A 26,961-nucleotide genomic window follows, 5' to 3' on the forward strand; every position below is an offset into this window, starting at 1 on the left:
GTGGTCACGGATGAGCGCTTGGCCCATCCAAGGACGACGAAGGTAGTGTTTACTTCCTTCTCCCAGAAGTTCTGGCGATGCTTCCCACACGCCTATGCTTTGCCTCGCCCTTAGCTTCCTTTTACCACATCCCCTATCTTAAGTTCGCTTTGTTCTCCTTCCCTAACCGGCAACGTTGGCTGTGCTCTGCTTCTCACGACGTGTTACGCCGACGTACACGCCGCAGAAACGGGAAACGTAAATTGTGGGCTGTAAGGTCCCAGCCTAGGCTCCGAGAAACGCCGTAGTGGAGGGCTCCGAATTAATTTAGACCACCTGGGGCTCTTTAACGTGCGCTGATTCGCATGGAACACGGGCGCCATCGGAAAGCGGCTGCCGTTGCTTCTCGGGATCGTACCCGGGCCCTTAGGAACAGTAGCCGCGCGCTAACTACTGAGCCACCGCGGAGGGTCAAGAGAAATGTAGCCTTAAAAGTCGTACTAGGAGGTTTGGTTTATGGTTTATGGGGTTTAACGTCCCAAAGCGACTCAGGCTATGAGGAACGCCGTAGTTAAGGGCGCCGGAAGTTTCGACCACCTGGGGTTACTTAACGTGCACTGAAATCGTGCAGTACACGGGCCTATAGAATTTCGCCTCCATCGAAATTCGACCGCCGCTGCCGGTACCGAACCCGCGTCTTTCGGGTCAGCAGCCGAGTGCTATAACCACTGAGCTATCGCGGCGGCATCGTTCAATGGCTTGTGGCGTACTTATTGAGAGAGTGACCCTGTGTTAAGGGCTGTGATGGTGAAATCTTAGGATTGAGTTTAGCAAGAGATATTCGATGAGAACACTTGCTAATTTTACTTTCTTATGGCATGGCGTGGGCAACCATCCTACGGATGTCTTTCAATTTCTTATTTTTACTATTCTATTCTTTTCATCTGCCTGGCTGCACAGATTCTATGCTGCTGTAAAAAGGGTTTCGAGTTTTTTTTTGAGTATAGGAGCTCTGAAGCTTCCAAGCGATTCTCCCTTTCTTTACGCTCCAAATATTTTATGAATTGCGTATTTCCAAGCTACCATATCTAAGAGCTGTAACTCACTTAAACAACTGTTGTCTGAAAATGAACGCTCTTGGTACCTGAACCGTTTAAGAAGTGCTGTGATTTTTTCTTCTTAATTAGGCCCTTTTGCTTGGATTTACCCTTTGGCGGCCGAATGGCCAACAGCGCTAGACAATAAAGCTCGCAACTGTCGTCCTGCTCGCAGGATGGCTGGCGGCAACGGCGGCCGCTGGTCCAGGGATAGCGCCCTCTCCACTCCTCGCAGCGCCACCGAGTGGCCCTCGGACTCGAGGCGGCGCGTGTCCTCGGCCATCCGGCTAGGACACAGGGGCGGGGCGAGGCGGCCGCGGCGCTCACTGGACGAGCACAGGGCTGCGCCGCGCGACGCCAGGGGTCCCCGCCGTCCGCAGCAGTATATCAGGCCGCGGGAGCAGATCGTGCAGGTGCGCCGTCGTCTTTATTTTGCACCCCCCCCCCCCCCCCCCTCAATCGAGAACCGACCTGTCTCGCTTTAGCACTGCTTGATTGCGTTGCGATTGAAAAATGTGGCTTCGTCGACCAGGCAGGAAGAAGGGACAGCTGCTGATAGTGGATGCTCGCTCACTTGGTGGCACATTTATGCCGCGCGCACGTTAACAGCACATCGCGAAGCAAGCCTTTCTAGATCCATACCTGATCTCTTTTGGCAAAGCCGGGTCACTTTTGGCAAAGACTTAACGTGCGCATACTCAAGCTTTGTTAATTTTCATAATAACGAATGAGCCTTGTTAAAGTTCCAAATGACTCCTATGCTTTGTTAACGTTCCCAGTAACTCATAAGCGTTGTTAAAGTTTCAAATTACTTATTCACTGCCCTGCATACTGGTAACCCGCAGAAGACATTCCTGCAAGACGTCCGCGTCAGCGCGATCAAGGAGGAGCCAACGCAGTCGTCGGAGTTGCCGGGCTTTGCAGCGAACCGTGTCTCACCGCGTTGTTCGAGAGCAGCGAACTCCAAAGCGGTCAGTGTGCAGCGTATCCTTCCCGTGGACGAAGGGGTGCACATCGTTCGCAAGAGCCAGACCTCACAGAAGACCTCCCAGGAGCTATCCAGTTGAGTCATGCCCACAAGCACTAATCTCTAAACGCGGGACTCGCCCTCCCCCCCCCCCCCCCCCGTCTTTTTTTTTTACTTTACCGCAATACGGATCCTAGTGTTGGGCTTTGTGGGCGTGGTTACGTTCGATGAAATTCTTAGCGCCAATATACAAATTGTTATAGAAAGGCAGGCCAAGCACTTATAAGAGTTATTGAATTATTGTTATACGCTCTCGTTCTGCGTGCCTTGAACTATTGTAGCCATTCTATGACACGGGATCTCGTTTCGGAGATTGATGTCTAACCCCGCCGCGGTGGCTCAGTCGTTAGGGCGCTCGACTACTGATCCGGAGTTCCCGGGTTCGAACCCGACCGCGGCGGCTGCGTTTTTATGGAGGAAAAACGCTAAGGCGCCCGTGTGCTGTGCGATGTTAGTGCACGTTAAAGATCCCCAGGTGGTCGAAATTAATCCGGAGCCCTCCACTACGGCGCCTCCTTCTTCCTTTCTTCTTTCACTCCCTTCCTTATCCCTTCCCTTACGGCGCGGTTCACGTGTCCAACGATATATGAGACAGATACTGCGCCATTTCCTTTCCCCCAAAACCAATTATTATTATTATTATTATTATTATTATTATTATTATTATTATTATTATTATTATTATTATTATTATTATTATTATTGATGTCTATAGGATATTTATTTTATGGACTGTGGGGTGACCATTTTTGGACAAACTCGCAAGCACCTTAATGGCGGTCGTTGTTAACTATTATGCGCAAGCTTTTGTAAGCAAGAGCCTAAATGCACTAGCCGTTCCCGCTATCTTGCGAATAACATGCATTCATTAATGGTTGACGCCCGCATACTAGGCAAGTAAGCTTTTTGAATTAGAAGAGGGCTTTTTTCGGCGCAGCATTGACAGCGGTGTCTTAGTTGTACATCAGAATACAGCTAAGACGGGCTAACTAGCAGGCTGGTTAACTAATATTCTATAGGTAACTTTGTAACTATTCTTGTTAGGCTCCTCAATTACTGAGAGGCGCGTAGCCCGCCCTAAGTTAGATCCATATCAATTTTTAGAATTTTGAAAACACGTTTACTTTCTGTGCTGTGGCCCAGCAAATTTTGGCCACATCGCGTCAAAATACACGCGCTTTCGAGAAGCTTGCAGGTAAAGCAACCTCTCCAGTGCATGTAACTCGTCGAAATAGCCAAAATTTGTTGGGCCACAGCGCCGACGGTAACCGCGTTTTCGAAATTCTATAAACAGAAATGGATATTACTTACGGCGGGCTACACGCCTCTCAGTAATTGAGGAGCCTAATATTAATAGTTAAAAAGTGAACTATTCAGTAATAGTTTACCAACCTGCTAATTTAGCAGGTCTTAGCTGTATTATGATGTACTACAGCGCTGTCAATGTTGTGCCAAGAAAAGTGCTCTTCTAACTGAAAAAAAGCCTACTTTTAAAAATCGTGTAAAGTTTTAGGCGAAGCACCGTGTATAGAACTAGCGCGGTTTAAAGAAAGTTTTACGGAATTAGCTTTTGCTCGAAAGGCAAGGCAGATTTTGTGGTTTGTAATCTTATATGAGGACGACGTTGGAAAGTGGGACGGCAAGAAGCAGAGTCAAAGTTTTTAAAAACCTTTTTGATTAAAAAACTCATGTGAAAGTTTGTACGTGCAGTGCTGTCAAGGCCCAGTTGTAATGTAATACTTTGTCAACTTAGCCAGTAGCTGGATACGAGGCTGGGAACCTATCATGTCACTGAATTTTTCGTTCTACCTTTTCTATAGGCATTATTTGTTTTAAATTCATGGGTTTAGTTCATCACTAAACATGTATTGGGAACAAGTGTCCCTTTTAGTGCTCTGCTCATTTTCTAGCGCAACACTTTTTTTGACCGCGCGCGAAGAGCGACTTTTGGTAGGAAGTGAGCTTTGAGGTGAAGACCCACCTGCTCCTGCGGTGTACAGAGAGACCACGCGGTCTAGTTTTCAGTACTTAGCCCAAGGCATGCGAACGAATGTATGCAGCCGAGATTCCTTGGCTGCGGCATGCCCGGCGAGAGGGCGACCGGCGGGAGTCTCCCACGAGGCTGCTGCGCAGGATGCTTGATGAAGCTGAGGTCAAGGTCAATGTCGAGATGCGCGGCTCCTCCGACAGCGAAGGCGCCCAGCGACCACAGCTGCCAAAGTGCGTCTGGCCCTGCGCACCCTTCTGTTGCTCTATATCTTTTTTTTTGCATGTTGTCGCTGCAACTCGTACTGGTTCAGACTGTTCGAAACTGGCACTGTTCGGCAACGAAGACGTTTAACTATCTGCAGCTAATGTGAAGAAGCTTCAGCATTGGTTTCAGGATGCTGTCAGATCGAAACTGTTCCCAAGTCACCTAAGCACCATATGTCTTTTACATTGTGCTTGCCTGGGGGCGACTGCCAGAGACGAGGTAGACTTGAGGGGAGGCTACTCAAACAGGGTGCTAGACATAGGCCATGACTGAGACCACGTGCTAGTATTTGTGGTCAGGGTCATGTGATTTATTCGTTGTTATTTTGTTTCTTCCTTTAAATGACGATACCGGTCTTTATCTTCCGCAGTAGGGCACCGTAATTCAAACGACATTTGGAGTCCTTTATAGGGTGTAGTAATATTTACCACCGGCTCAGCAAGGGATTTAAGGCATGCTCGTGATGCCAGTCTCATTGCTGCTCCAGGCAGTGGGCACGAAAAGCTAGAGGATGGCCCTGGCGTAAGTTGTATACCATCGCTGCTTTCGGATCATCAGATCGAGGTTAAAAAAAACAAAAAAAACTTACTGCCCACATAGTACGTCATACGCGCAGAAATATAGACGACGGGGCATGCAATTCTGCACGAAGTCCACAGCTTGCTCTCGCCTCTTGGTACGAAAAATGAATTCATGAGGCCAAACGTTCCAGGTTTCTGGTTACAAGAGGTAGCGTGCATGGCGGATGCATTTCGAAAGGCAAGCAACGACCTCCTCGGCTCAGCGCTGCTTCGTCCAATGAAGAAAAAAAATTATACCTTTTTAAAGCGGACTTTTGGATGAGGCCGACCGCTTAGCACTTCCTGCTCGAGTTTCCAAGAGCGCTTGGAAATTTATAACGCGACCTAGCAGCGTAAGCGAAAGAGCGCGCGAGCAATTCATGCGCTGCCAGAATGCTTTGAATGAACGCTTAGGCACATCTCGTGGGTACGAAATTTGCATTCCGCATCTCGAAAGAACGCACTGCATTATGCAAAAGAAGGCAGCACGGAGTTATGCTACTTTTTCGCGGGAGCCTTACTTATTGCTTCGGCGTCAAAAAGCGTGGCATCGTAACCTACTCGACTACTCTATGTGCGGCCTGATGACAGCGGTTGCTATCGAGTTCATTCGTTATAGTTATACACCTGTCGCAAGCTGCTGCTGTTCGGCATGATTCGGGACTAGAAACGTTGGCACTCTGACGTGACCCGACGTCAGAATCACCGGGCTGAAGGATTCGTCGTATACCTTCAGCCCCTTCACCCCACCTGCCTGTATCGCAACAGCCTGGGTTAGGACTGCGCTACTTGCGTACACACGGTGTGCCCCTTACGACTGCGGTCGACAGGTGTTCTAGACCTCCAGTGCCGGCAGTGTTTTGACAGAGAGGCCAGTCGATCGAATCGTGCCGAATTCGCGCCCCCTTGCCTTAGCACGAAACTGGATCGAACGGAACACGTCGGAAATAGCAGCTGCTCGGAAACGAGCGCAAGGCGTCCGCACTACTGCGGCGAAGAGCCTCCCCCTTCTCTCGCTTACTGCTTCGGCGAGCCGGAGACCTTGGCAACTGTGGGAGGAACGAATCAAGTGTAGCCGAAATTACGAGAATAACGAGGGGCCCTTTTTTGCGTTCAGTGATGACAGTGATCCACTACGCCGCTTCAAGACTGCATCTGATGGGGTTTGGCTAATGAGAACAGCACTTGGCAGGCCGACCGAAAGTTGGTGTTACATTAATAACTGTACTCGCTATTTAGCAGACTGCATGAATGGCGAGGCACTGTTTTGAAAATCTTTTCAACGACTTATTTTTTGAAAAAATGCGGAAGGCGCATCATTTAAGATCGTATCGTAGTCGCAGTCTTTGTCATAAAGAGTCGTAAACTACCAAACACTATTTCTGATCTTCATCGATGCGTTTATTGCTGCAACGGCTCTACGCATAGAGCCACCCAAAAAGAGTGTAATCTTGCTGCAGAGGTTCCGAAACCTTTGGGTAAGGGTAGATGTACTGTGTACGTGAATCGAACTAAAAGAAACGTCGGCGGCCAGCAGTAATACAAGTAAACAGAGCCGAGAGGAAATGAGTGGGGCTCAGCACCACTAAAGCCAATAGATATTTTATCGCAGGGCCATTTGCTTACAGTCAACAGCCTACCTTGGGAGGAAAAGCAGTTTACTACATTACACTGCCTTACGCCAACCAGTTTAACGGCTGGATAGATAGAGGCCTAAGTGAGCAGCTAAAGGGTCACGTGTACAGCGTGAACAAGATGACAGACCAACAGGCCATTTTACACAGCGAATGGGGAGGTACAGTTTCTGCCTAAAGTAACTAGGATGCTGTTACCGCGGAAAAAAAAAAACGGACTAGCGGTGGAACGTCGAAGCTGTGGCTGCGAGGGCAGCTTGCGTGACGAGAACCTGTGATATCGCTACCATTCTATAAATATTAATGTTTCCTGTTAGCATGAGAAGTGTTAAGGGCAGCCTGACTACCTTTGGCACATACGGCACGTTACGGTAGGTCCCCATTCATGCGTGGCAATACAAGATGCCAATGTGGAGAAGGCTTTGGTCACAGTATTTGACTTGCATTAAATACCACTTAAGAAAAAAATCGTTTTGGACGTGGCCACCGGATTCTGATGTACTGAAATTTGAACTAGAAAAGTTATTGTTGCGGCCAGGAAGCGCGAAGAGACGATAATACGTCAGAGTTTTTCCAATTCCTCTTGCTGTCAATTGTTCCATTGCAATGGCCTGTTACATAGGGCCAGTGCCATTGCAATTGTCCCTGTTGTGAAAAACATTGGAGTCTTTTTCGAGAAGCATTTATCGTGGTCAATACGTATCGATAAAACTGCTGACAAATTTTGAAACGTAGTTGGTATCTTGAGAAAACTTCGCTATTTTCTGCCACAAAAAAATCGAACTAATTCTCTGTAATGGAATATTCGCTTCTGTTCTAAACCATCGTTTTACTGTCTCGGGAACTAGAACACTCATTAATCTAAGCAGGACGCTTCTAATTAAACAGAGAAATTATGAGCATTGCTGACATTCCCCGCGACCTCATGGCTAAACCTATTTTTAATTCTTTCAACGTAAAGCCAATACCTGAACTATATAATATCAGCCTAATGAAGCGGTATAAAAGAAGTAATGCTCTTCGAAATTTTCTTGAAGCTGTGTCTCACCTGAAATCCAGAGAACATACATATGCGAAACGAAATCACGATGAATGGTTCTTTCTACAAATACAGACCAATTACGGACGCCAAATGCTCAGTCATTACTTGTCATCATTATTAAATTCTTTGCGTTAGTCTCGTAAACTTATTTCACATTTTAATGTTTTCATATCCTTTTTTTCTGCAGGAGGTGTTTCGCTTATTTTACTCAAATTCAATTACTTTGTTATGTTGTGGGCGGCGGCTGCGTTTTTATGGAGGAAAAACGCTAAGGCGCCCGTGTGCTGTGCGATGTCAGTGCACGTTAAAGATCCCCAGGCGGTCGATATTATTCCGGAGCCCTCCACTACGGCACCTATTCTTCCTTTCTTCTTTCACTCCCTCCTTTATCCCTTCCCTTACGGCGCGGTTCAGGTGTCCAAAGATATATGAGACAGATACTGCGCCATTTCCTTTCCCCAAAAAACCAATTATTTGTTATGTTGTGGCTAGTATATGATAATTAATAATCTTTGAAATCTTGTACGGGGCGCAGGCGCGCAATCAAGCTCCAGTGCTACCTTTTTTGTGCGCGCCTAAATTTGAATGATGCTAAGATTTGGCTTTACTTGATAGCCGCCTTTTTAGTAAAAATCCTAGTGTGTCCCGTATCGTCCAGCTAAACGTGCAACTTTTTTGTATGCTTGTCAAATAAGGGCGGGCATAATGAAAGAATGTTTTCTTCCTTGATTATATTTCATACTCAGCGTCCACTTTGCCAACCGTCAGGTGTCGACGATAATGGGGGTGCAGCGTCACCTTGTACAATAGCAAAAATTTCAAAGCACTGGAATGGAACAGATATGAAGTAGGGTCACTGTATTATCCAGTACCACACTACCTATAAACTCTTCGTGCTCCACGCCGCTCTAAGGCCTTGCAAGCGTTCTGTGTCCCTCCTCATTTACGATGTCTTGCTTTCTGTGGTGAAGGTTTTCCGGGGACGACATCGTTTCTCAGAGGTCGGGATCACCAACTTGCAAGTTGCACGAGCGAGGCAAGGAGCAGTCTACGACTGAAGACTCGTTCATGAGGGAGATACGATACCAGGTGAAGGCTTCATCGCCAAGACCCTCTGCGCAAGACCGTGCCATGTCTACGGACGTTGCGGTCACCAAGGACACCGCAGTTCAGCCGGACAAGACTGTCCCGGACAAGGTCGACAGGTCGCAGCAGATGTCTGATGTGCCTAGTCTAGGTAAGACAGCCGAGAGCTAAACGCGATTGGTTGAGTTGTTGTGTATCGCCTGAAAATGCACTACCTTCATTAGAAAAAGGTCAAGGAAACTTTGAGCCATGTAGGCGTGCAGCAACATATAGTTTCAAGGCAGTGCCAGAATTGCACCGGAACATTACGCTAATTATTGGGCGAGGAGTGTGAATGCTCCCACTGTACTTGCCTGGCAGGCGTCAAGATTGAACGAAATTAGTAGTAGAGGCGCGGGTATACTCACAGTGTCAAAGCCAGCTTTCTTGGACTCCACTTTTACTAGTGAGGTGACGGTGGAATATCGTAAGATAATGTAAACATATTGATTGGAATTGTCTAACCTTCCGACGCGTATAGAAAGATGTTGATTTTAAAGTTCGACCTGCTCCCGCAGTGGGTAGTTTAGACTGCCGTTGAAAACCATTGGGGTGCATTTTTGAAAACAATGATAGGAAAACTACCAGCGTCCCGACGGGGATCTGCGGACATTTTGCTTGTGGCGGTGCAGTCTTACGACATTCGAAAAAAAATTATATCATAAACAATTCGCCGTTGAAAAAATGCGCCTGTCCAGAATATCTGGGCATGACTTGCCTGGCAGCAGGCAAGATTGAAATAGCCACCAGTGAAGTGTTCGAAGGATACAGCAACACAACGACGAGAGCTCATTAATAGATAATGGTGAGGCAGCTTTTACCTACTGACATATACCGGTCTAGTGGCGGCACAGGTTACTGCTCGTGTATTTCACTGAACTCCGTTCTCAGGTTCCGAGGAACGACGGTAACAATGACAACGACAAATGAACTTTCCCAATTCCTGAATGAATCTTTTAGGCTCTGCACATTTTAAGTAGTTAAAGCTTGATTGACAGGTCATATAAAACCCCTCGAGTTTTGCCTGGCCTTTTTGATTATCGTGCACGCCGCAGCTTCTGCTCAATAAGCAACATCTGGGTAGCATTTCTTCCTTCATGGTATCTGAATGTAAGCCAGCTCAGCCATGTACCTACAACCGTTTGCAGCTTTCACCTGAACTCAGTTTTATACTTTGTGTACAAATTACGTTTCTGCTTCTGACTGCAGGCGTAGACGACACAGCTATTGCTCCAGTGCGCAAGCTAGTCCAGATGCTAGAGCACAAGACTGCCAGCCCAGTGGAGAAATTAACCCATCAAATAGTGCCCAAGCAAAAAGCCGCGAACATGACGAGGCCGCCGGTCGAAAAGAAAGAAAGGGAGAGAGTGAAACCTGAGCTTATTTCACCGAAGGACGTAAAAGAGAAAGTGCACGAGAAGTATGACACGTCTTCGATACAAGAGAACCGAGGACACAGTAGTACTTCCGCTGGGAAGCCGTTGACATTTCTCAGGCGCATCTTTTCCGATTCGTTAACACGCAGATCCAAGCAGGCTGTTGCGCGCGATCCCATGCCGCCTCTTTCTGAGACTGCAAAGGATGATTCGCAGGGTGCTTTAAAATCACACTCCATGCGCGTAACGACCAACAACACTAAATGTACGGAGAAAACGAAGGAGGATGGTGGCAGCAGCAGCACTGGAAAGCCGACGTCGCCGAAATCCGGCTCTACAGCAATTTCAAACCCGTCAACAACCAGGTCCCTTGATTTCAGAGACATCCTTCAAAAACTCATCCAGCAGCATGCACAAAATAGAACTGCAGTGCCGTCTTGCAAAGACGTGCCACTAAAGAATATTCCAAAACAGACACCACCGCAGCCTTCTGGTCCCACTTCAACGGCGTCAGTGAGCGCGACTTCTCCTGCACTTGCGAGAACAAATTTCCTGCCTCCTAAGGATCCTGGAAAAGAGAGTGCTTTTATTCTGAGATCTCAGGAGGTGACCAGCAACTTGTCACCGATGTCTCCACATTTTTACGCTACGACAATCGAGGAGTCTAACATGCTTTGCCCAGCAGTACAAGGAAAGTCTTCAGATGAGAGGCCTACTGACGGGGGCGAACTACGTTGCGTTATAAGGAATAACACTTCCCCTGATTCACTCAAATCTTCGACGACAGCTGTGGAAGAGTCTCCGCCTCTGCTCGTAAGGAGTTTTCTAGACCCACACACAGTCAGAGACGATGGAAACCGGGATGAGACACGAGTGATTCCAAAGCAACAGGCCAGGCATGGGTGCAGTTCTGATAACTTAACCACAAATGCGGAGAAGCCTTCCGAAGTATATGCTTGGGGAGACAGTCTCAGTGGATCCGCTGAAACGCCATCCGACCAATGCCGATTGGAAGGCTACGCTCTGCCCAACAGCCCGGGAAACAGGGATACAGGACAGGCTATTTCGCTGTTGCAAGGACTAGAAGCCACTCGGACCCCAGCAGGCGTTGGCTTGGAACAAACATATATCTGCCTCAGGGCTGAAAATGACTGGAACATGACGACTCCGGAGGCCGTCCTTGGTAGCATGGACCTGGAACCGAGCGAGACATCACTGGGAGTTCTCCGTGCGACATTCAAGCAATCTGTGGACGTCACTTCTCGTATGCCGGTACATCGTGATGAGACCACGGTCATGGTCCATGCATTGAAGGACAAGAAGACCAAAGGAAGCAAGCGGAAGAAGCGGGTTAACTTTGAAGAGGAGCCCTTTACTGTTGTGCTTGCCGAAATTGAAGACGGGTACTCGGAGCCTGACAGGCCTGAGTTTGCTGAAGGTAAGCCGATCATCGTATTCTACCTACCATTCAGAGAGGCATAATATATGCTTTATTGTCAGATAAGTTATTATACGTTAAACTACACGATATTACCCTTTGATTACAGCATTTTGCCTGCATTAAATCGGAATGGTTGTGTAAATCGCGTTTCCAAACCAGTAGCCAGTTTCGTAATACTGATTTTGCGTATCTGTATTCAGAAGCGGTTTATAGTACGCTGGTACCTTCAGATTGCTGTGATAATTAGATTCGATTATCATCACGATTGACCTGTGGATTAATAGGTCACGATCATCACAACTGCGATATCTCAGGCGGCGGTGAGTCATGTGGGGATGTTCCCAACGGAGACGTATAATTCGGAGTTGATGGGTCGACCCGTGGTAATGACAGTGATATAGAAAAGTTTCGTACTGAGAAGACTATTGTGAATTAATTGCGCAATGAAAGGCCGTTACGTACCTTCGAAAGCGTCCGATGTGTATGATGATATAAGGCGATGGTAGAGAAAGTGGTGATGAGGTGTGGTAAGTGCGAGAAGAGCAGCCGAAGGAAAAGCAGCGTCCTTTCTATAGAGCTCTCATTAGTTCGTTTCGTCGAAGGTGTTAAGTAGAAGAAAAGTTTCTAGGTCCCCAAAAGACTCTATGAACAACCGTTCATCCCTAAAATCCAGATCATGAGATGGCTATTAGAGCAATAGCAGTATATATTTAGACTTGGAAGTAAAGCTGGTTAAAGATACTTTGGCGACAGCTTTTGCGGTTGTGTAACTTTTTCACAGTTTGCAAGCATATAATTGCATAACGGTTGAACATGGTTGAAAAGAAGCACCGCCGCCTCATATGCGGTAGTCGCAAGTTTCGATCCCCAGTGCCGCTGGGTACCCACGAAACTCCCTTTGTAATTAACCTTTCCTGTGACCGCGTAGTTGGCTTCCCTAGGGGTGAAATATTTGATATAGCTGGTCTTTGATCTCACATCGAAGAGACCAAACACATTCGACACGGCGCTTTTTGGCCAAGCTGTTAACATCATGAAAAAAGAAACTGTTTTAATGTACGTTGGAAAAGGTCTCTTAGAATCTTCAGGCTTGCTATGATTATCGTTGCTTGCTGAGAACATAAGGGCTTTAAACCTTTTTGTTACAAGCTCCGGTTCTTTCCAGGCAACAGAAAAGCACCTGAGAGGGATGAGAGTGTTGTTGAAAAGTCTTCAGGGAGCAGCAAAACTCAGGACGAAGAAAACATTGACCGCGCTTTCATCGAATCTCGCGCTGTTGTAGACAGAACCGACAACAGAGAGATTGAAGACGGCGAGAAAGAGAAGATAGGAGGTCAAGTGAAGCCTCTAGTTGCCATTGCCCTAGACAGAGGGGGTCGACTAGCCACTAGGAAAATTATGCAACGAGTGAGCGCGCAAGACAAAGATGCGGGACCTGACAGAATTCTTGTCGATTGGGATGGTCCCAATGAACTGGCAGTTCCTAATAGAGAACTGTATCCGGCGCCTTCACGCGTAATATGTTCCAAGGACCACGTTGTGAGCCACCCATTCTGCCGGTCGGAAGAAGGGCCACTGCTGCCGTCAGCGTCGACCACACTATCTTTCCTGTCGTCTGATTCGAGCGTCAGTGTTGTGCACCGAACGACGGACTTGACAAGCTTGCAAAACCTAGCAGACCTGAACGCTACGTTTCAAGAGACGGGAGATGGGAAGTCAAGGACGGGGGTGGCAAATCTGCCCAACACGCCGCAGCCCGTTTCACATACACAGCAGGAGCTTCCGGCTCAGCCACCGCAACAGCATCAGGAAGGCGAGCAGCAATGGGAAGGGCATCCGATGCTGTCACCTCGGGCGACCTCGGCTGAGGACAGGTCTGTGTGCTCATCTCGGCGCCTGCGTAAGTTGGAGGAGGCAAATCGACAGGACAGCAGGGAAGATCGAAGGAGTTCACGGCTGCCTAGACGGCCCAACACTGGTGAACGTCAGCGTGTCGGTCGCTTCGCCGCCAAGGAACAAAGATGGGGCGACGACATCATCCAGGTCATCTTGATGGGCAACAAGCACTACCTTCACGAGCGGTCGCTTACGTCGCCGCGCCCGCTTTCGCCCTCGATGGCTGCGGTGCCGCCGCTGGACGAGACGCGGTACATCGCCCAGCAGATCGATCTGACACACGCCATCGACAAGGACGTCGCCCACACCTGCCCTTCTCCAGAGCTTTGCCTGGCCGCTGGCGTGGTCCGGACAGTAGCGGTTCCAGAGGAAACGGCGATTACACCTGCGCAGTCCCGCAACTTGTCTGTTTGCGACGTCATGCAAGTGTCGCCACGCCCCGGTGACTCCGCCCTCGAGCAGCAGGTGCCGCCATCGCCTTCGGGCCGAGTGTCGCCACATTCGTCGCCGGAGGTTTGCTCAAGGCCTCTGTCCGTGGTTACATCACCAGATCCACTTGCCGCCACACACCACCGTACGTGGGGTCCCAGCGGTGAACAGCGTAATGTGGAAACGATTGCTGAGGCAGTCTGCCAAATCGAGCTGCAGGACCCACAGGCTATTGTAGAGGCTCTGGGACCCAAGGTCCCGGAGCTGGCTCCTGGTGACATATTCAGTGGTGACACGCTCGAGCTGGCCAAGAGCCCGGTCCAGATAGCCGTGATCGAGGACATCAATGACCATTTCGTTACCAACCTGGTTTCTGAGCCGGGAGCCGAGAACCGGGTGGCGTCTCATCTGTGGGACGCTCGTGAGCACGACCTCCTGGCATCCGTTAAGCTTCTTTCGGCGGCTGTCGGTACACCGGAGTCGTTCTCGAAGAGCATCGGGCTGCCTTCTTCTGAGGGCTTGCGTTTATCAGAATCCTCGACACTTTCGAGCCGCGTGGATGGCGCGGTGTCCAGCTCGATAGGCTGCAGCGTCGTCCTGGAGCCCAGCTCGAGCGCTTTCTCGCACGCCAGGACCGGAAGCCCGACCAGCGCACGGATCAGGCGGCACTCGGCAAAGTCCCTTGAAGTCCCCTGCTTCGAATCCGTATACAATTCCATCCTGCAGCCAGGGTCCTCGACGGGGCTTTCGCTGAGCATTCCGCCGCTCGGATCGCGAGATTTATCGGGTATCTGTAGGGTCCCAGAGAGGCCAAGAGGATCAACCTCAGAGTCCTCGACTATTCCGTGTCCTGTCGAGGACTGCCGGGACGGCGGAGCAGTGCCAGTAGCTGCTACGACTTCAAAATCAACGAACTTGGCGTTGAGGCTCACAGCGCCGGAGCCAAGTGAAGGCGGCACTGAAGTCCTCATGCCGCACGCCACAAATGTTGCCGCGGCCCACGGAGAGGACTGCGAAGAATCGATTCCGCGCACGCCACATTTTAGCGCTGAGGCACCACCCAGAAACGGCAGCAGGTGCAGCTCCAGTCGCCCGCCGAGCACTACCGCCATACTGGACAACAAGGCTGTGGTCGGCAAAAGGCTGGATGGTGAGCTCAACACTTGTTTTATTATTGTTAGATGTGTGAAGAGATCTAGACGATTGAGGAAAAGGCACGAAGGAAATGTACTGTGTGCTTTGGAAAGGGACATATTGTCCCAGTTTAATCTTCTGTGGAGCATTTTAGGCGAAAAAGTAATTTATATCAAATTTGCAGCATTATTGAATAAATATTTGAATGAATAACTGTCTAGAATATTTTACTGCACCTATTGCGTGTGGCTTTGACAATCCTGGTGAATTCGGGTGTGCCCTAGGACGCATTTCGTCATGTTCGCCAACGGACATGCGCGTGCAGACGCTGGTAGCGAGATGGACGAGCGCTCCTCGTTCTTCTCCTTCGAGGAGTCTGCGTCTGACACCTCTCTGTTACCGGATGCCGCAAGTCTGGATAGGCGTGCCTCTTCGGCTGCATCACGGAGCCGCCCGGACCTCGGCTGAGGACACGTCTCTGCGGCAGATAGGCATCGACTGCAGAATTGCGGTGAGCAAAGAAGTTGCTGACAAGAGTGCTTGCGATGACATATTCCCGTCACCACCAGTCACTGTAGAACGGTAGTCACTGATCTATATCAATGCGGGCAACGCCGCCATAACCACGTCAATGAGCCCGACCACAGTCGCGTGTTTGCAAGGCATGGTCGGTATGCACTCACGCCATGGCAACCGCCAGTTTGGCATATACAGAATATGGCGAAAGGCCTCGTCGGGGGATGAATGATCGGCTTATCGCCACCTGCTCCGACGTGCAACGCTGATGCTGCGCACTGTACTCAAAAATAGTGCACGTGACTTCATTTGTGGGCCTTTAAAAGGTGTTCCAGATTGTGCATTTTGGAGATAAAAAAGTCCAGACGTACCCTCCATTTCTCATGAGGGTGCTTGTCGTAAGATAGTAGCTACAAAGATGATATGCACAATTTCACCAGCGCTGCGACTAGGAACAAGAACAGAGAAGGAAGACAAGGACAAGCGCTACTAACAACTGAAAGTTTATTTGAAAAAAACACAGATTATATGCACACAACTGACAACCCAAAGCGCCTGCGCTTCCCCCACCAGGCACGCAAAAGAGAGTTAAAAATCTAGATACAAAATTTCACACTCATGTAAGTTTACAGATGGTGTGCTAACGCACGTGTCGATGTTCTTGTGAATGTGATAGGCTTCACACAACTCCCTAGTTAACTGATCTGGATGTCTGAATTTAATCTTAGCCCTGTTAAGCAGAGGAAAGCATGCTTTTTTGTTAGACACACCGGGTTTATTTAGAAGACAATCTCTGTAATGAAGGGACAGATTTGATGAAGGAGCACCATTCAAAGAGGTTCTATGCTGACGTAAGCGTGTATTTATGCATTTACCGGTTTGCCCAATGTAACTCTTGCCGCATTTAAAAGGTATGTCATAAACCACTCCCTCTGCACATGGCACAAAGGTTGACTCATGATCCACCTGGCATGCATTTTTTCTTTTGCCTCTTATTTGCTTCTGTTCCCGGGCTCTTTTGTCAACAATAGCACAAACCTTGCCTAGTTTATTAGGGACCGAAAAGAGCACTTTTACCCCATATCTAGTGCCTACCTGCTTAAGCCTATGGGATAACTGATGAATGTAGGGTATTACCGCATACTTCGTTCTGTCATTGCCGGAATTTTCCTGTGCTTCATGTCTACCAAACGACTTCATCTTCTTCAGGATCTTGTTGCTAGCAAGCGCTATCACATCTTTGGGGAAGCCCGCTGACCTTAGCCTTTGAACTTGCTTATCGAAACTGCTGCCTAAAGTATGAATACATGACTTAGTAAGTGCAGATCCTAAACAAGACACTGCTATGCCACATTTAACTATTTTCGAGTGCCCAGACTGATAATTTAGCAAGGGCTTTTCCGACCGCTGTAGGAAGGACCAACAAACATGATTCACCTTTTTCTCCAATCTAATATCCAAGAATTGCAGCTGATTATCTTCCGGTAATTCAAAGGTAAATTTCAGACCAAACCCGCAGTTTTCAAAAGTCTTTAAAATGTCATCCACATGTGCCTTGAAGTCATGGGATTCAACAAAAACAAGATAATCGTCTACATACCGGAAGATTTGTTTTACACGGTTGTCTAAGTTAACTTTAATGCTCCTATCTGCATAGGAAAGAAAGATATTACTAAGTACCGGAGCCACTTTTGAGCCAATGCACACTCCTGTTTTTTGAACATATAGCCTGCCTTCCCAATCAACAAATGTGGATTTGAGATAAAATGACACAAGCTCCAAAAACGAGCCCACAGAAACGCCACACTTTGAAATGAATGCTTCTTCATCATTATCCTCTACTATACATTTCTTAACACACTGGAGGAGCCTATCATGTGGCAATGAATAGAATAAATCCTGCACATCAATACTAAACATATCACACCCACCAGGATTATTTAGTTTCAGATATTGCACAACCGCCTCGGAATTAGATACAAGAAACGGGTCTTCTACTGTCAGTGAACACAATTTACTTTGCAAAAAACTTGAAACGGCATGTTGCCAAGTTCCCCGTTCAGTAACAATGCAACGGAAGGGGATGTCAGTTTTATGAGTTTTGGCAGCAAAAAACACTTCTAAAAAGTTGCCTTTCGCCCTCTTAATGGATGCTTGCAGGCCAACTAAATTCATATCACCTACCAGCCTTAACGCCTCGCTTTTTTGTTTAAGGGCACTGGAACGCACAGGCTTAAAGTTTTTGGCAACTGAATTCCTAGCCTTCTCACGGAAAAGTTTCTCTGGCAGCGTAACGAAATAACCTTCTTTATCCGAGACAACCACGCGAAGTTTTTCGGACGTCAAGAAATCGGTCAAGTGCGCAAAGTCCCACCTTTTGGCCGGCCCTCCGCTACACTTCTTGAGGGCCTCAACACATTCCACAACGCACCTAGGCTGCTCCTCTTTCCGTGCTTGGCGCGCGATTGACCTTCCAAGAGCCAACTTTTCTTCTTTTCCCAAAGAAGGCTGGACACCGAATTTTGGACCCAACTTTAGAATCTTCTGGAACTTCTCTGGCACCGGCTGATCACCCAGGACCAAGAGCTTTCCTTCGGAGCACGGAGACGCTGTACTGGAGGGAAACCACGGGCGGGCGGTGTACCAAAGGAACTCGGTATGTTTTTTCGCTTGTTCGCACCACTCATGGAAGTGCCGCACACGATTTTTGTCCTTCCCACACACCACCCAAAGGCAATCCTTGTAGTATCGATGTTGACGCCACCACTCTGAAGATGCAATCCGGCAAATCCTGCGGCTGTGCCCTTTAGATGGGAGGAGGCCACCGCACATAACTTGGACCTCAACTGGGCAAAGAGCACGTCTGGCATGCCACGAAGCTACCCTTGCTTTGAAGGCACAAACTGCAATTAGGGAAGCCAAGGCTGCCTGGTTGTCAAAAGGAGCGGGATTAGGACATAGAAAAGAGCTCAATGTACTAGAAATGAACTGTAGCAAAATGGTGGTTTGAGCTAGTTGGTACATATTCACAATTTCACCAGCGCTGCGACTAGGAACAAGAACAGAGAAGGAAGACAAGGACAAGCGCTACTAACAACTGAAAGTTTATTTGAAAAAAACACAGATTATATGCACACAACTGACAACCCAAAGCGCCTGCGCTTCCCCCACCAGGCACGCAAAAGAGAGTTAAAAATCTAGATACAAAATTTCACACTCATGTAAGTTTACAGATGGTGTGCTAACGCACGTGTCGATGTTCTTGTGAATGTGATAGGCTTCACACAACTCCCTAGTTAACTGATCTGGATGTCTGAATTTAATCTTAGCCCTGTTAAGCAGAGGAAAGCATGCTTTTTTGTTAGACACACCGGGTTTATTTAGAAGACAATCTCTGTAATGAAGGGACAGATTTGATGAAGGAGCACCATTCAAAGAGGTTCTATGCTGACGTAAGCGTGTATTTATGCATTTACCGGTTTGCCCAATGTAACTCTTGCCGCATTTAAAAGGTATGTCACTTTTTAGAAGTGTTTTTTGCTGCCAAAACTCATAAAACTGACATCCCCTTCCGTTGCATTGTTACTGAACGGGGAACTTGGCAACATGCCGTTTCAAGTTTTTTGCAAAGTAAATTGTGTTCACTGACAGTAGAAGACCCGTTTCTTGTATCTAATTCCGAGGCGGTTGTGCAATATCTGAAACTAAATAATCCTGGTGGGTGTGATATGTTTAGTATTGATGTGCAGGATTTATTCTATTCATTGCCACATGATAGGCTCCTCCAGTGTGTTAAGAAATGTATAGTAGAGGATAATGATGAAGAAGCATTCATTTCAAAGTGTGGCGTTTCTGTGGGCTCGTTTTTGGAGCTTGTGTCATTTTATCTCAAATCCACATTTGTTGATTGGGAAGGCAGGCTATATGTTCAAAAAACAGGAGTGTGCATTGGCTCAAAAGTGGCTCCGGTACTTAGTAATATCTTTCTTTCCTATGCAGATAGGAGCATTAAAGTTAACTTAGACAACCGTGTAAAACAAATCTTCCGGTATGTAGACGATTATCTTGTTTTTGTTGAATCCCATGACTTCAAGGCACATGTGGATGACATTTTAAAGACTTTTGAAAACTGCGGGTTTGGTCTGAAATTTACCTTTGAATTACCGGAAGATAATCAGCTGCAATTCTTGGATATTAGATTGGAGAAAAAGGTGAATCATGTTTGTTGGTCCTTCCTACAGCGGTCGGAAAAGCCCTTGCTAAATTATCAGTCTGGGCACTCGAAAATAGTTAAATGTGGCATAGCAGTGTCTTGTTTAGGATCTGCACTTACTAAGTCATGTATTCATACTTTAGGCAGCAGTTTCGATAAGCAAGTTCAAAGGCTAAGGTCAGCGGGCTTCCCCAAAGATGTGATAGCGCTTGCTAGCAACAAGATCCTGAAGAAGATGAAGTCGTTTGGTAGACATGAAGCACAGGAAAATTCCGGCAATGACAGAACGAAGTATGCGGTAATACCCTACATTCATCAGTTATCCCATAGGCTTAAGCAGGTTGGCACTAGATATGGGGTAAAAGTGCTCTTTTCGGTCCCTAATAAACTAGGCAAGGTTTGTGCTATTGTTGACAAAAGAGCCCGGGAACAGAAGCAAATAAGAGGCAAAAGAAAAAATGCATGCCAGGTGGATCATGAGTCAACCTTTGTGCCATGTGCAGAGGGAGTGGTTTATGACATACCTTTTAAATGCGGCAAGAGTTACATTGGGCAAACCGGTAAATGCATAAATACACGCTTACGTCAGCATAGAACCTCTTTGAATGGTGCTCCTTCATCAAATCTGTCCCTTCATTACAGAGATTGTCTTCTAAATAAACCCGGTGTGTCTAACAAAAAAGCATGCTTTCCTCTGCTTAACAGGGCTAAGATTAAATTCAGACATCCAGATCAGTTAACTAGGGAGTTGTGTGAAGCCTATCACATTCACAAGAACATCGACACGTGCGTTAGCACACCATCTGTAAACTTACATGAGTGTGAAATTTTGTATCTAGATTTTTAACTCTCTTTTGCGTGCCTGGTGGGGGAAGCGCAGGCGCTTTGGGTTGTCAGTTGTGTGCATATAATCTGTGTTTTTTTCAAATAAACTTTCAGTTGTTAGTAGCGCTTGTCCTTGTCTTCCTTCTCTGTTCTTGTTCCTAGTCGCAGCGCTGGTGAAATTGTGAATATGTACCAACTAGCTCAAACCACCATTTTGCTAAAGATGATATGGGACCGCGAAACCGAGAAGTTAGCGGTGTAGAAAAGCTCGGAATCAAACAAGCTCTCTTGTAGCAATGCGTGGATGTTGTAGCTCCAGGCCATAAATCCCGTCGCCTTCAAGACAAATTCGCAGTCGTGTGCTGCGGTGTCTCTTCCACTGGCGGCGCTGGAGGGGCGAGCTGTACTGGTCAGGATTAGTAGGCATATAGCCACCCCCGGTTACGGCTGCCTCGTATTTACGGACGTCAAATGTCAAAACACCCGAGTGCCTATGTTTTACTGCACATTCAAGAACTCGTGGTTATTTAAATGAATTCAAAAGGTTCCACCGCGGGCATTTCTCACAGTCCAGTGTTGCTATTAGACAGAAAAACCTATTAACCCTAACGTCAGAGTAATTACTTGTTATACCGCCAATTCACTGTACTAGCAGTTTATGCTTGTGTTAAAAAGCCGTTTTTTTAAGGAAAGGAAAGCGTAGTAACTGTCTCACGTCTCGTTGAACACCTCAACCGCGCCGTGAGGGAAATGAGGTAGGTGGGAGTGAAAGAGGAAGGAGGTTCCATAGCGGAGTGCTTTGGAGAGGATCATAAACGTGCGCTAACATAACACAGCACACGGGTGCTTTTTGCGCTTCGCCTCAATGCAAATGCAGCCGTCGCGGTCTGGTTCGAATCCGGGTCCTCTGGCTCAGTAGCCGAGCGCGCTATAACCACTGAGCCGCCGCGGCGGCTACTTTCGCTTGCTTCCTTCTCAAAACAAAATATTCCGTATGTGCTCATCGTTCTGCGCTTAGTTCTGCCTGGCTCACCACTGCCATCTTGGTAAGCCGTATTACCGGTTTAGATACAGAGGTCTAAGCTCATCTTGCCACGCGGGTCGCATTGGCAAAATTTGTCTCCCACAGAGCAGCAGCCACCAACAGGGAACAGGAAAGGGAGGCGCACTCTTTATCACCGCTTGCATAGGGCGAAGATGAGATTACTACCTCATGATTTCTGCATCAAAGTATATCCAGTCGCTGACTGAATCACGGAGCAACCAACCGGTGTGACGCCGTAGAGAGATGAAGAGATAGAGTGCGGGTGGAAAAGAAGCCACAACGTTACTGGCTCTGCGCTCCTGGGCAAACAACGAAATTGTTAAGAGCTCGCGGGCAGGACGTGGTATTGCAGGCCGCAAGCGGCCCGCAGACCGCGTTTTTAAAATGCCCTTTATTGAAAAATTTGTATAGGTGTTAATGATCCAGCTATTAGGATTATGACATATTTAGTTTGGCTTCATAGAATTAATGACTAAAGTGACTCAAGCTTTGAGGAACGCCATAATGAAGGGCTCTAGATAAAGCGGGGTTCATTAACGTTCTCTAATATCGCAATTTGCACGAAAGGCGCGGGTTTGATACAGCGCGCGGTGATCGCATTTCGATGGAAGCAAGGTGCTCTAGATCCGCGTAATATGCGGTGTCAGTAAACGTTAAGAACCCCGGGTGGTCGGAATTATCCGTAGTCCTCCCCTACGTCTTCCTTTAAAGCCTGAGTGGTTTTGGGCCTTTAATCTTATAAAGCCAAATCGAATGTGTCATAATCGTATTGGCTGATTCATTCAAACCTACATGTATTTTTCAGTAGAGCTGAGTTAGAAATGTAAAGAATAAAAATTTGCGTTAAACTAATTAAGTTCAGTGCGAAAAACTGCCTGTAACGGTCAGTGTGTGAGTATTTTGTCCTCAAGTCAATGCCTTACTCTAGTTTATATTGTGGGCATTTCTACTGATCACCTTGTGAAACGGAGAGTTGCGTGTCCGAGATTCTCTTTATGTGTATGGTATATACTGGGGTTTGCTCTCGGCTCTGCCACGTTTCTGACTTATGCTAGGACCAGGATTCTGAGGTGGGCGGCTAAATTTTGTTCTGGTAGCGAAAGGTACATTGGCCACGAACTCGCAGTTTCGCCGTCCTCGCATTCCCACCGCGGTCGGACCGCACCACATCACCAACCACTTTACTGTTCACGTGACCAACCGTGATGAACCACGTGAGAACAACAAGCCAGAGAACCAGACTAACCTGGACTTACAATCAATATTAACCAAGACTATATCCTCGCATAGCCGAGCTAAGCCATTGCCATTCTTTTTTAGTGTTCTGTAATGACACCATAAGGTCTGGGTACGGCGATTAGCAAGAAGCTAGTGTACGTACTTCAAGTGAAGTAGCGATTGCGAAAATCAACATCGCAGGTCACAGCTATTAACGTTGTCGCCACACATGAGGCAATAGTTTACAAAAAATGGCTCGAACTTTTCGTATGTGCGTGCACAGTAGGGTCGCTATTAGTTATCGCTGTCGTGGAGCCAAGGACAGACGATGTTCGCCTCTCTATGATTTGAAGCGACGAGCATGAAGAGTTCATCCCCGTTAACATAAACTTTTAACGAAACAGAGATTAAATCGATAGGAGTTGCCTGTGTTTCGCTGCGTCTGTAAGTCGCCGTTAACGTGCTAGGCGTGTGGCATATCAACGCGAACAGAAAATTGAGGGATTAAACTCCGTCTTAAGGGTATGAAGGGATAAGCTTATATGGGTGCTTTTAGCGGCCTTGTGTCTTCATTATGTATCACTTCGCAAACAAGGACACTGTCCTTTCTTTCTTTCACCATCACATAACGCTTAACCTACCCTTAAGAGCATTAAAGTCTCTCCCGCTCAAATATTCCTTCGCTGTCGCCTAGATTCTGCCTGCATGCCCATATAAGCGGAATTGGGCATTCTCTACTCTACATTCACAAATCGCTGGAAGTCCTCATTCCGAAGACCTCCACTACAGCGCCTATCTCTCTCTCTCTCTCTCTCTTTTATCTGCCTCCTCCATCTTTCCCCACGGGCGCGGAGGAGGTGTCCATGGAGTTCTAAGGCAGTGGTGCAGCGTTCAAGCGATGCGCAACTGCACCAGCAAATGGCTCTTTCAAACACAGCCACCGGTGGGGCTTGTGAGAGCCAGGTTGCACTTCACGAGCGATCTCTCGCGATCAATTATTAATTTAGCGGCGGTCTCCCACATTGGGAAGTTTGCTCACAATCCGGTGTTCAGGTTGTAATGACGTCACAGGGTCACGTGGCCACCTGCTTTACTCGACGCGTCAGCGCCTCCGCTGCCGGGTTTACGTATGAACAGGACCCTTAACGCTATCGCGTTAATATACCAATGCACTCTAAAGCCTTCATGTGGGCGGCACGCCGTTTGCTAGGCGGGGTTTTTTCATTGCTGCTTGTTACAATGAGGGTGGGCTTATGAGGAAAGGGAAGTTGTGGGAACTTCACTCTTAGCGGACGCTTCAACTTCGTCGTGAGGAAAAGTTGCTTTTGAGGAATTGAAGGGCGCAGTGACTGTCTCACTTCTCGGTGTAGGTTGTAAAGTTGTTCTTGAAAAAGAAAGAAACGCAGTAACTGCCTGAGTACTGTGTGAGCACCTCTTTCGCGTCTTAGAGGAAGAGATGGAGGAGGCAGTTAAACAAAGAGGGAAAGACAGGGGCCGTAGTGGAGGTCTTCGGAATAATTTCGACCAGTCGGGAATTTTTAAAACCTGCTCTGACACGGGAACCTTGCAAATCACCTCCATCGGAATGCGGTCACCACGGCTGAGATCGAACCCGCGTCCTCAGGTTCAGCATTGGAGCGACCTAACCATCGAGACACCGCGGCGGGACTCACCGTGAGGGGAAGGATGAAAATGAAAAGTGGTGAAAAATGTAGAGCGAAAGAAGCGCAGTTTGATGCGGTCTAATGGCGAATTCCAATCGGCGACCAGACGCACCATTCTGATTCCACGAATGAGAGAAAAAAACCTTCGAGCTATCGGAAAAATCAGAATCGATGATTCAAACACAAGAAAAGGCCCGGCCGGGCTGGCCTGGGCGACTCAGGCCGGTCCGAATTGGAAAGACTTTTTTCTGATCGACGATGCGAACCTAAGATCTGAATCGAAATGAGCCCTTGAAGCGTGAGCTTCTGGTTCAGTGAGCAAAAAATGCACGCTGCGGATGGCCGATTGGAATTCGCCGTAAGAGATGCATTGTCCTATGGTTGCTCGGACCGGCAGTGCCTTGAGAAGAGTGTACTGGTCCGGCGCGCACGAGTTCACTTCCCTGCAGTAGCAATAACAAGCGCCTATACTCGCACAGACGCCCCGGGTAGCGCGGACAAAGCAAATGTCACTTTTACACAGCTCCCCGTTTATGTCCGGGTTGATCTTTCGGTGGCACAGCAGCAGAAGCTACACGAGCGGATGCTTTTACAAGTCTGCTCTTCTCATGCGCTCACAAGGCAACAACATTGCACTCTAAACACGAATACGCCTGTATTGGAGTAAAAATGGAAAGCTGTCCTCTAGAGCACTCCTTTTATAAAAGGGAGTACGCTATAGGACACCTTACTCTACTTTTATTCCTTTTGTTTAGAGCGTTGACTGGACACTGAGGGCTCGCGCTTGTAGATTCTATATCTGAGTCCCCACCTCCCTTCCACCCGAAATTTGCGCCCGAGTATTCCAAAAACAACACGTTCCGGTCCTATTTAAAGGCAGTGGCATGAGTGGATTTTGTTCTCGATTTCAAGTTTCGTCAAGAAAATGCTTGTTGTGGGGAAAGGCTCGCGGCCCCGCACTAAACGTATGTTATAATGGTAGGGCTCCTCTGGCTTTAAACAGTGCACGCAGAACACAGATTTCGTTCCCATCATTTAGCAACGTTCGCTAGCTACTCGAAGGGGAGGATGATGATGTTAGGCTCAGAGGTGACTTTGGGGGGGGGGGGGGGGGGGGGGGGGGGGGTTAGAGGGTCGCAGAAGCCAGCTTTGTTGCGAAACCTGAATGTATCCGTCCACGATCTGTTCATGTAACGTTAAATAAAGGAGGAAGTAAACAATACGAATCATTGGGCAGCGGAGCACATAGATTATTGGGCGGCAAAACTGCTGGCGAATAGCCGAAACTCGGTGAAACTACCTCAGTATTGGCTGTAGATATGCAGAATTCAAATTTGATTTAGCAAGGGACTCAGTTCGTAGATGAATCGTGCAAAAATATTGCTACGGTTGTGCTTGTGCTTGGAACGCTCGTGCTTGGTGCGCTCGCGCTTGGAACGCGAAGAGGACGAAGTGCGTTTCTGCTGCTGGGCTTCGCGTGCCCGGTTGTTCGGCTGCGTGGCTGTAAGCTGGTTCCCTGTAAATATATTTTTCCCTTTTGGTGTGCACATCTTCACGTTACAATATTGAGTGCAAAAAGCTGCTCTCGCCAGTCGCCAGCATTATCCCACAGTTGGAGGGGCTGTCTGTTGGCTTTGATTCCAAAACCGTCGTAAAAGTTTCGTTGCAGTTTTTCAATGCGTTTCCACTTTTCTCATCATCGCAGCTGCCGCTCTGGCTGCAGTAGATGCGGCCATACGCCCGCTACCCGTTCCGGCTCGGTGCTGGCCACAACGCATCCTCCGAACGCCACAACGGTCGGTCAGCGCCGCTAGGAACTCAACGCCCGCAGCACGGTTGCGCGGTCGACTTATAGGGGCCGCAGTACGGTGAACAGATTAACCTTATTCAATAAATGAGCCTATAAACGACTTGCGCATCCCTCTCATTCAGGGATGGTTACGCAGCAGTTAGTATGGAACCATGGCTTTGATAGGCGACGCAGCCGAAAATCCTGCATTAAAAGACAACAATGGGGATCTTCTCTTCTTTATTCCGGGCATATGTTATCCGCCCTATGCTCCCTATATAAGTACTACGGGCGAGGGTGACGAGAGATTCAGACAATATGCATCGACTTGAATCTTCTGCAATTGATGAGTATCAAGAAGAGTGCTACCCTCGTTTATTCGCGTGTTTGGGCGCAGTTTCCGGCGCTACCAGTATGTTTTACAATTATGATCTCATATTCCAGTGCGAAACTGTGTTTACGCCCGATGAACGCGTATACTTCGCTTTAGGTAAGAGAGCTGTTTTCTTGTACAGACTTCGCAGTAAGCAGGAAGGACCACATCTGTATTAGTGCTGAACACGGAGGTTGAAACGTCTCTTGTAAACGACACAAACATGTTGTAAATGCGTGTACTACTCGAGAAAAAAATTTGCTTGGTTAGTGCGTGGTTTTCAGCGGTGGCGTGGTTTATAGCGCTAAACAACACAAGGGACAG

General features: G+C 47.8%; 1 protein-coding gene across 1 annotated transcript; it reads left to right on the top strand.

Moving 5' to 3' along the window:
• The first annotated feature begins 4,153 nt into the window (after positions 1-4,153).
• Positions 4,154-26,340, top strand: LOC144129920 (uncharacterized). Its single transcript, XM_077663979.1, has 6 exons — positions 4,154-4,323; positions 8,565-8,830; positions 9,928-11,532; positions 12,701-15,010; positions 15,320-15,505; positions 26,181-26,340. Exons 1-5 carry the CDS (start codon positions 4,154-4,156, stop codon positions 15,460-15,462), a joined length of 4,494 nt encoding a protein of 1,497 aa, XP_077520105.1. The 3' UTR covers positions 15,463-15,505; positions 26,181-26,340.
• The last annotated feature ends 621 nt before the right edge of the window (positions 26,341-26,961 follow it).

The sequence above is a fragment of the Amblyomma americanum genome, chromosome 4 (genome assembly GCF_052857255.1).
Source record: "Amblyomma americanum isolate KBUSLIRL-KWMA chromosome 4, ASM5285725v1, whole genome shotgun sequence".
NCBI lineage: Eukaryota > Metazoa > Arthropoda > Arachnida > Ixodida > Ixodidae > Amblyomma > Amblyomma americanum.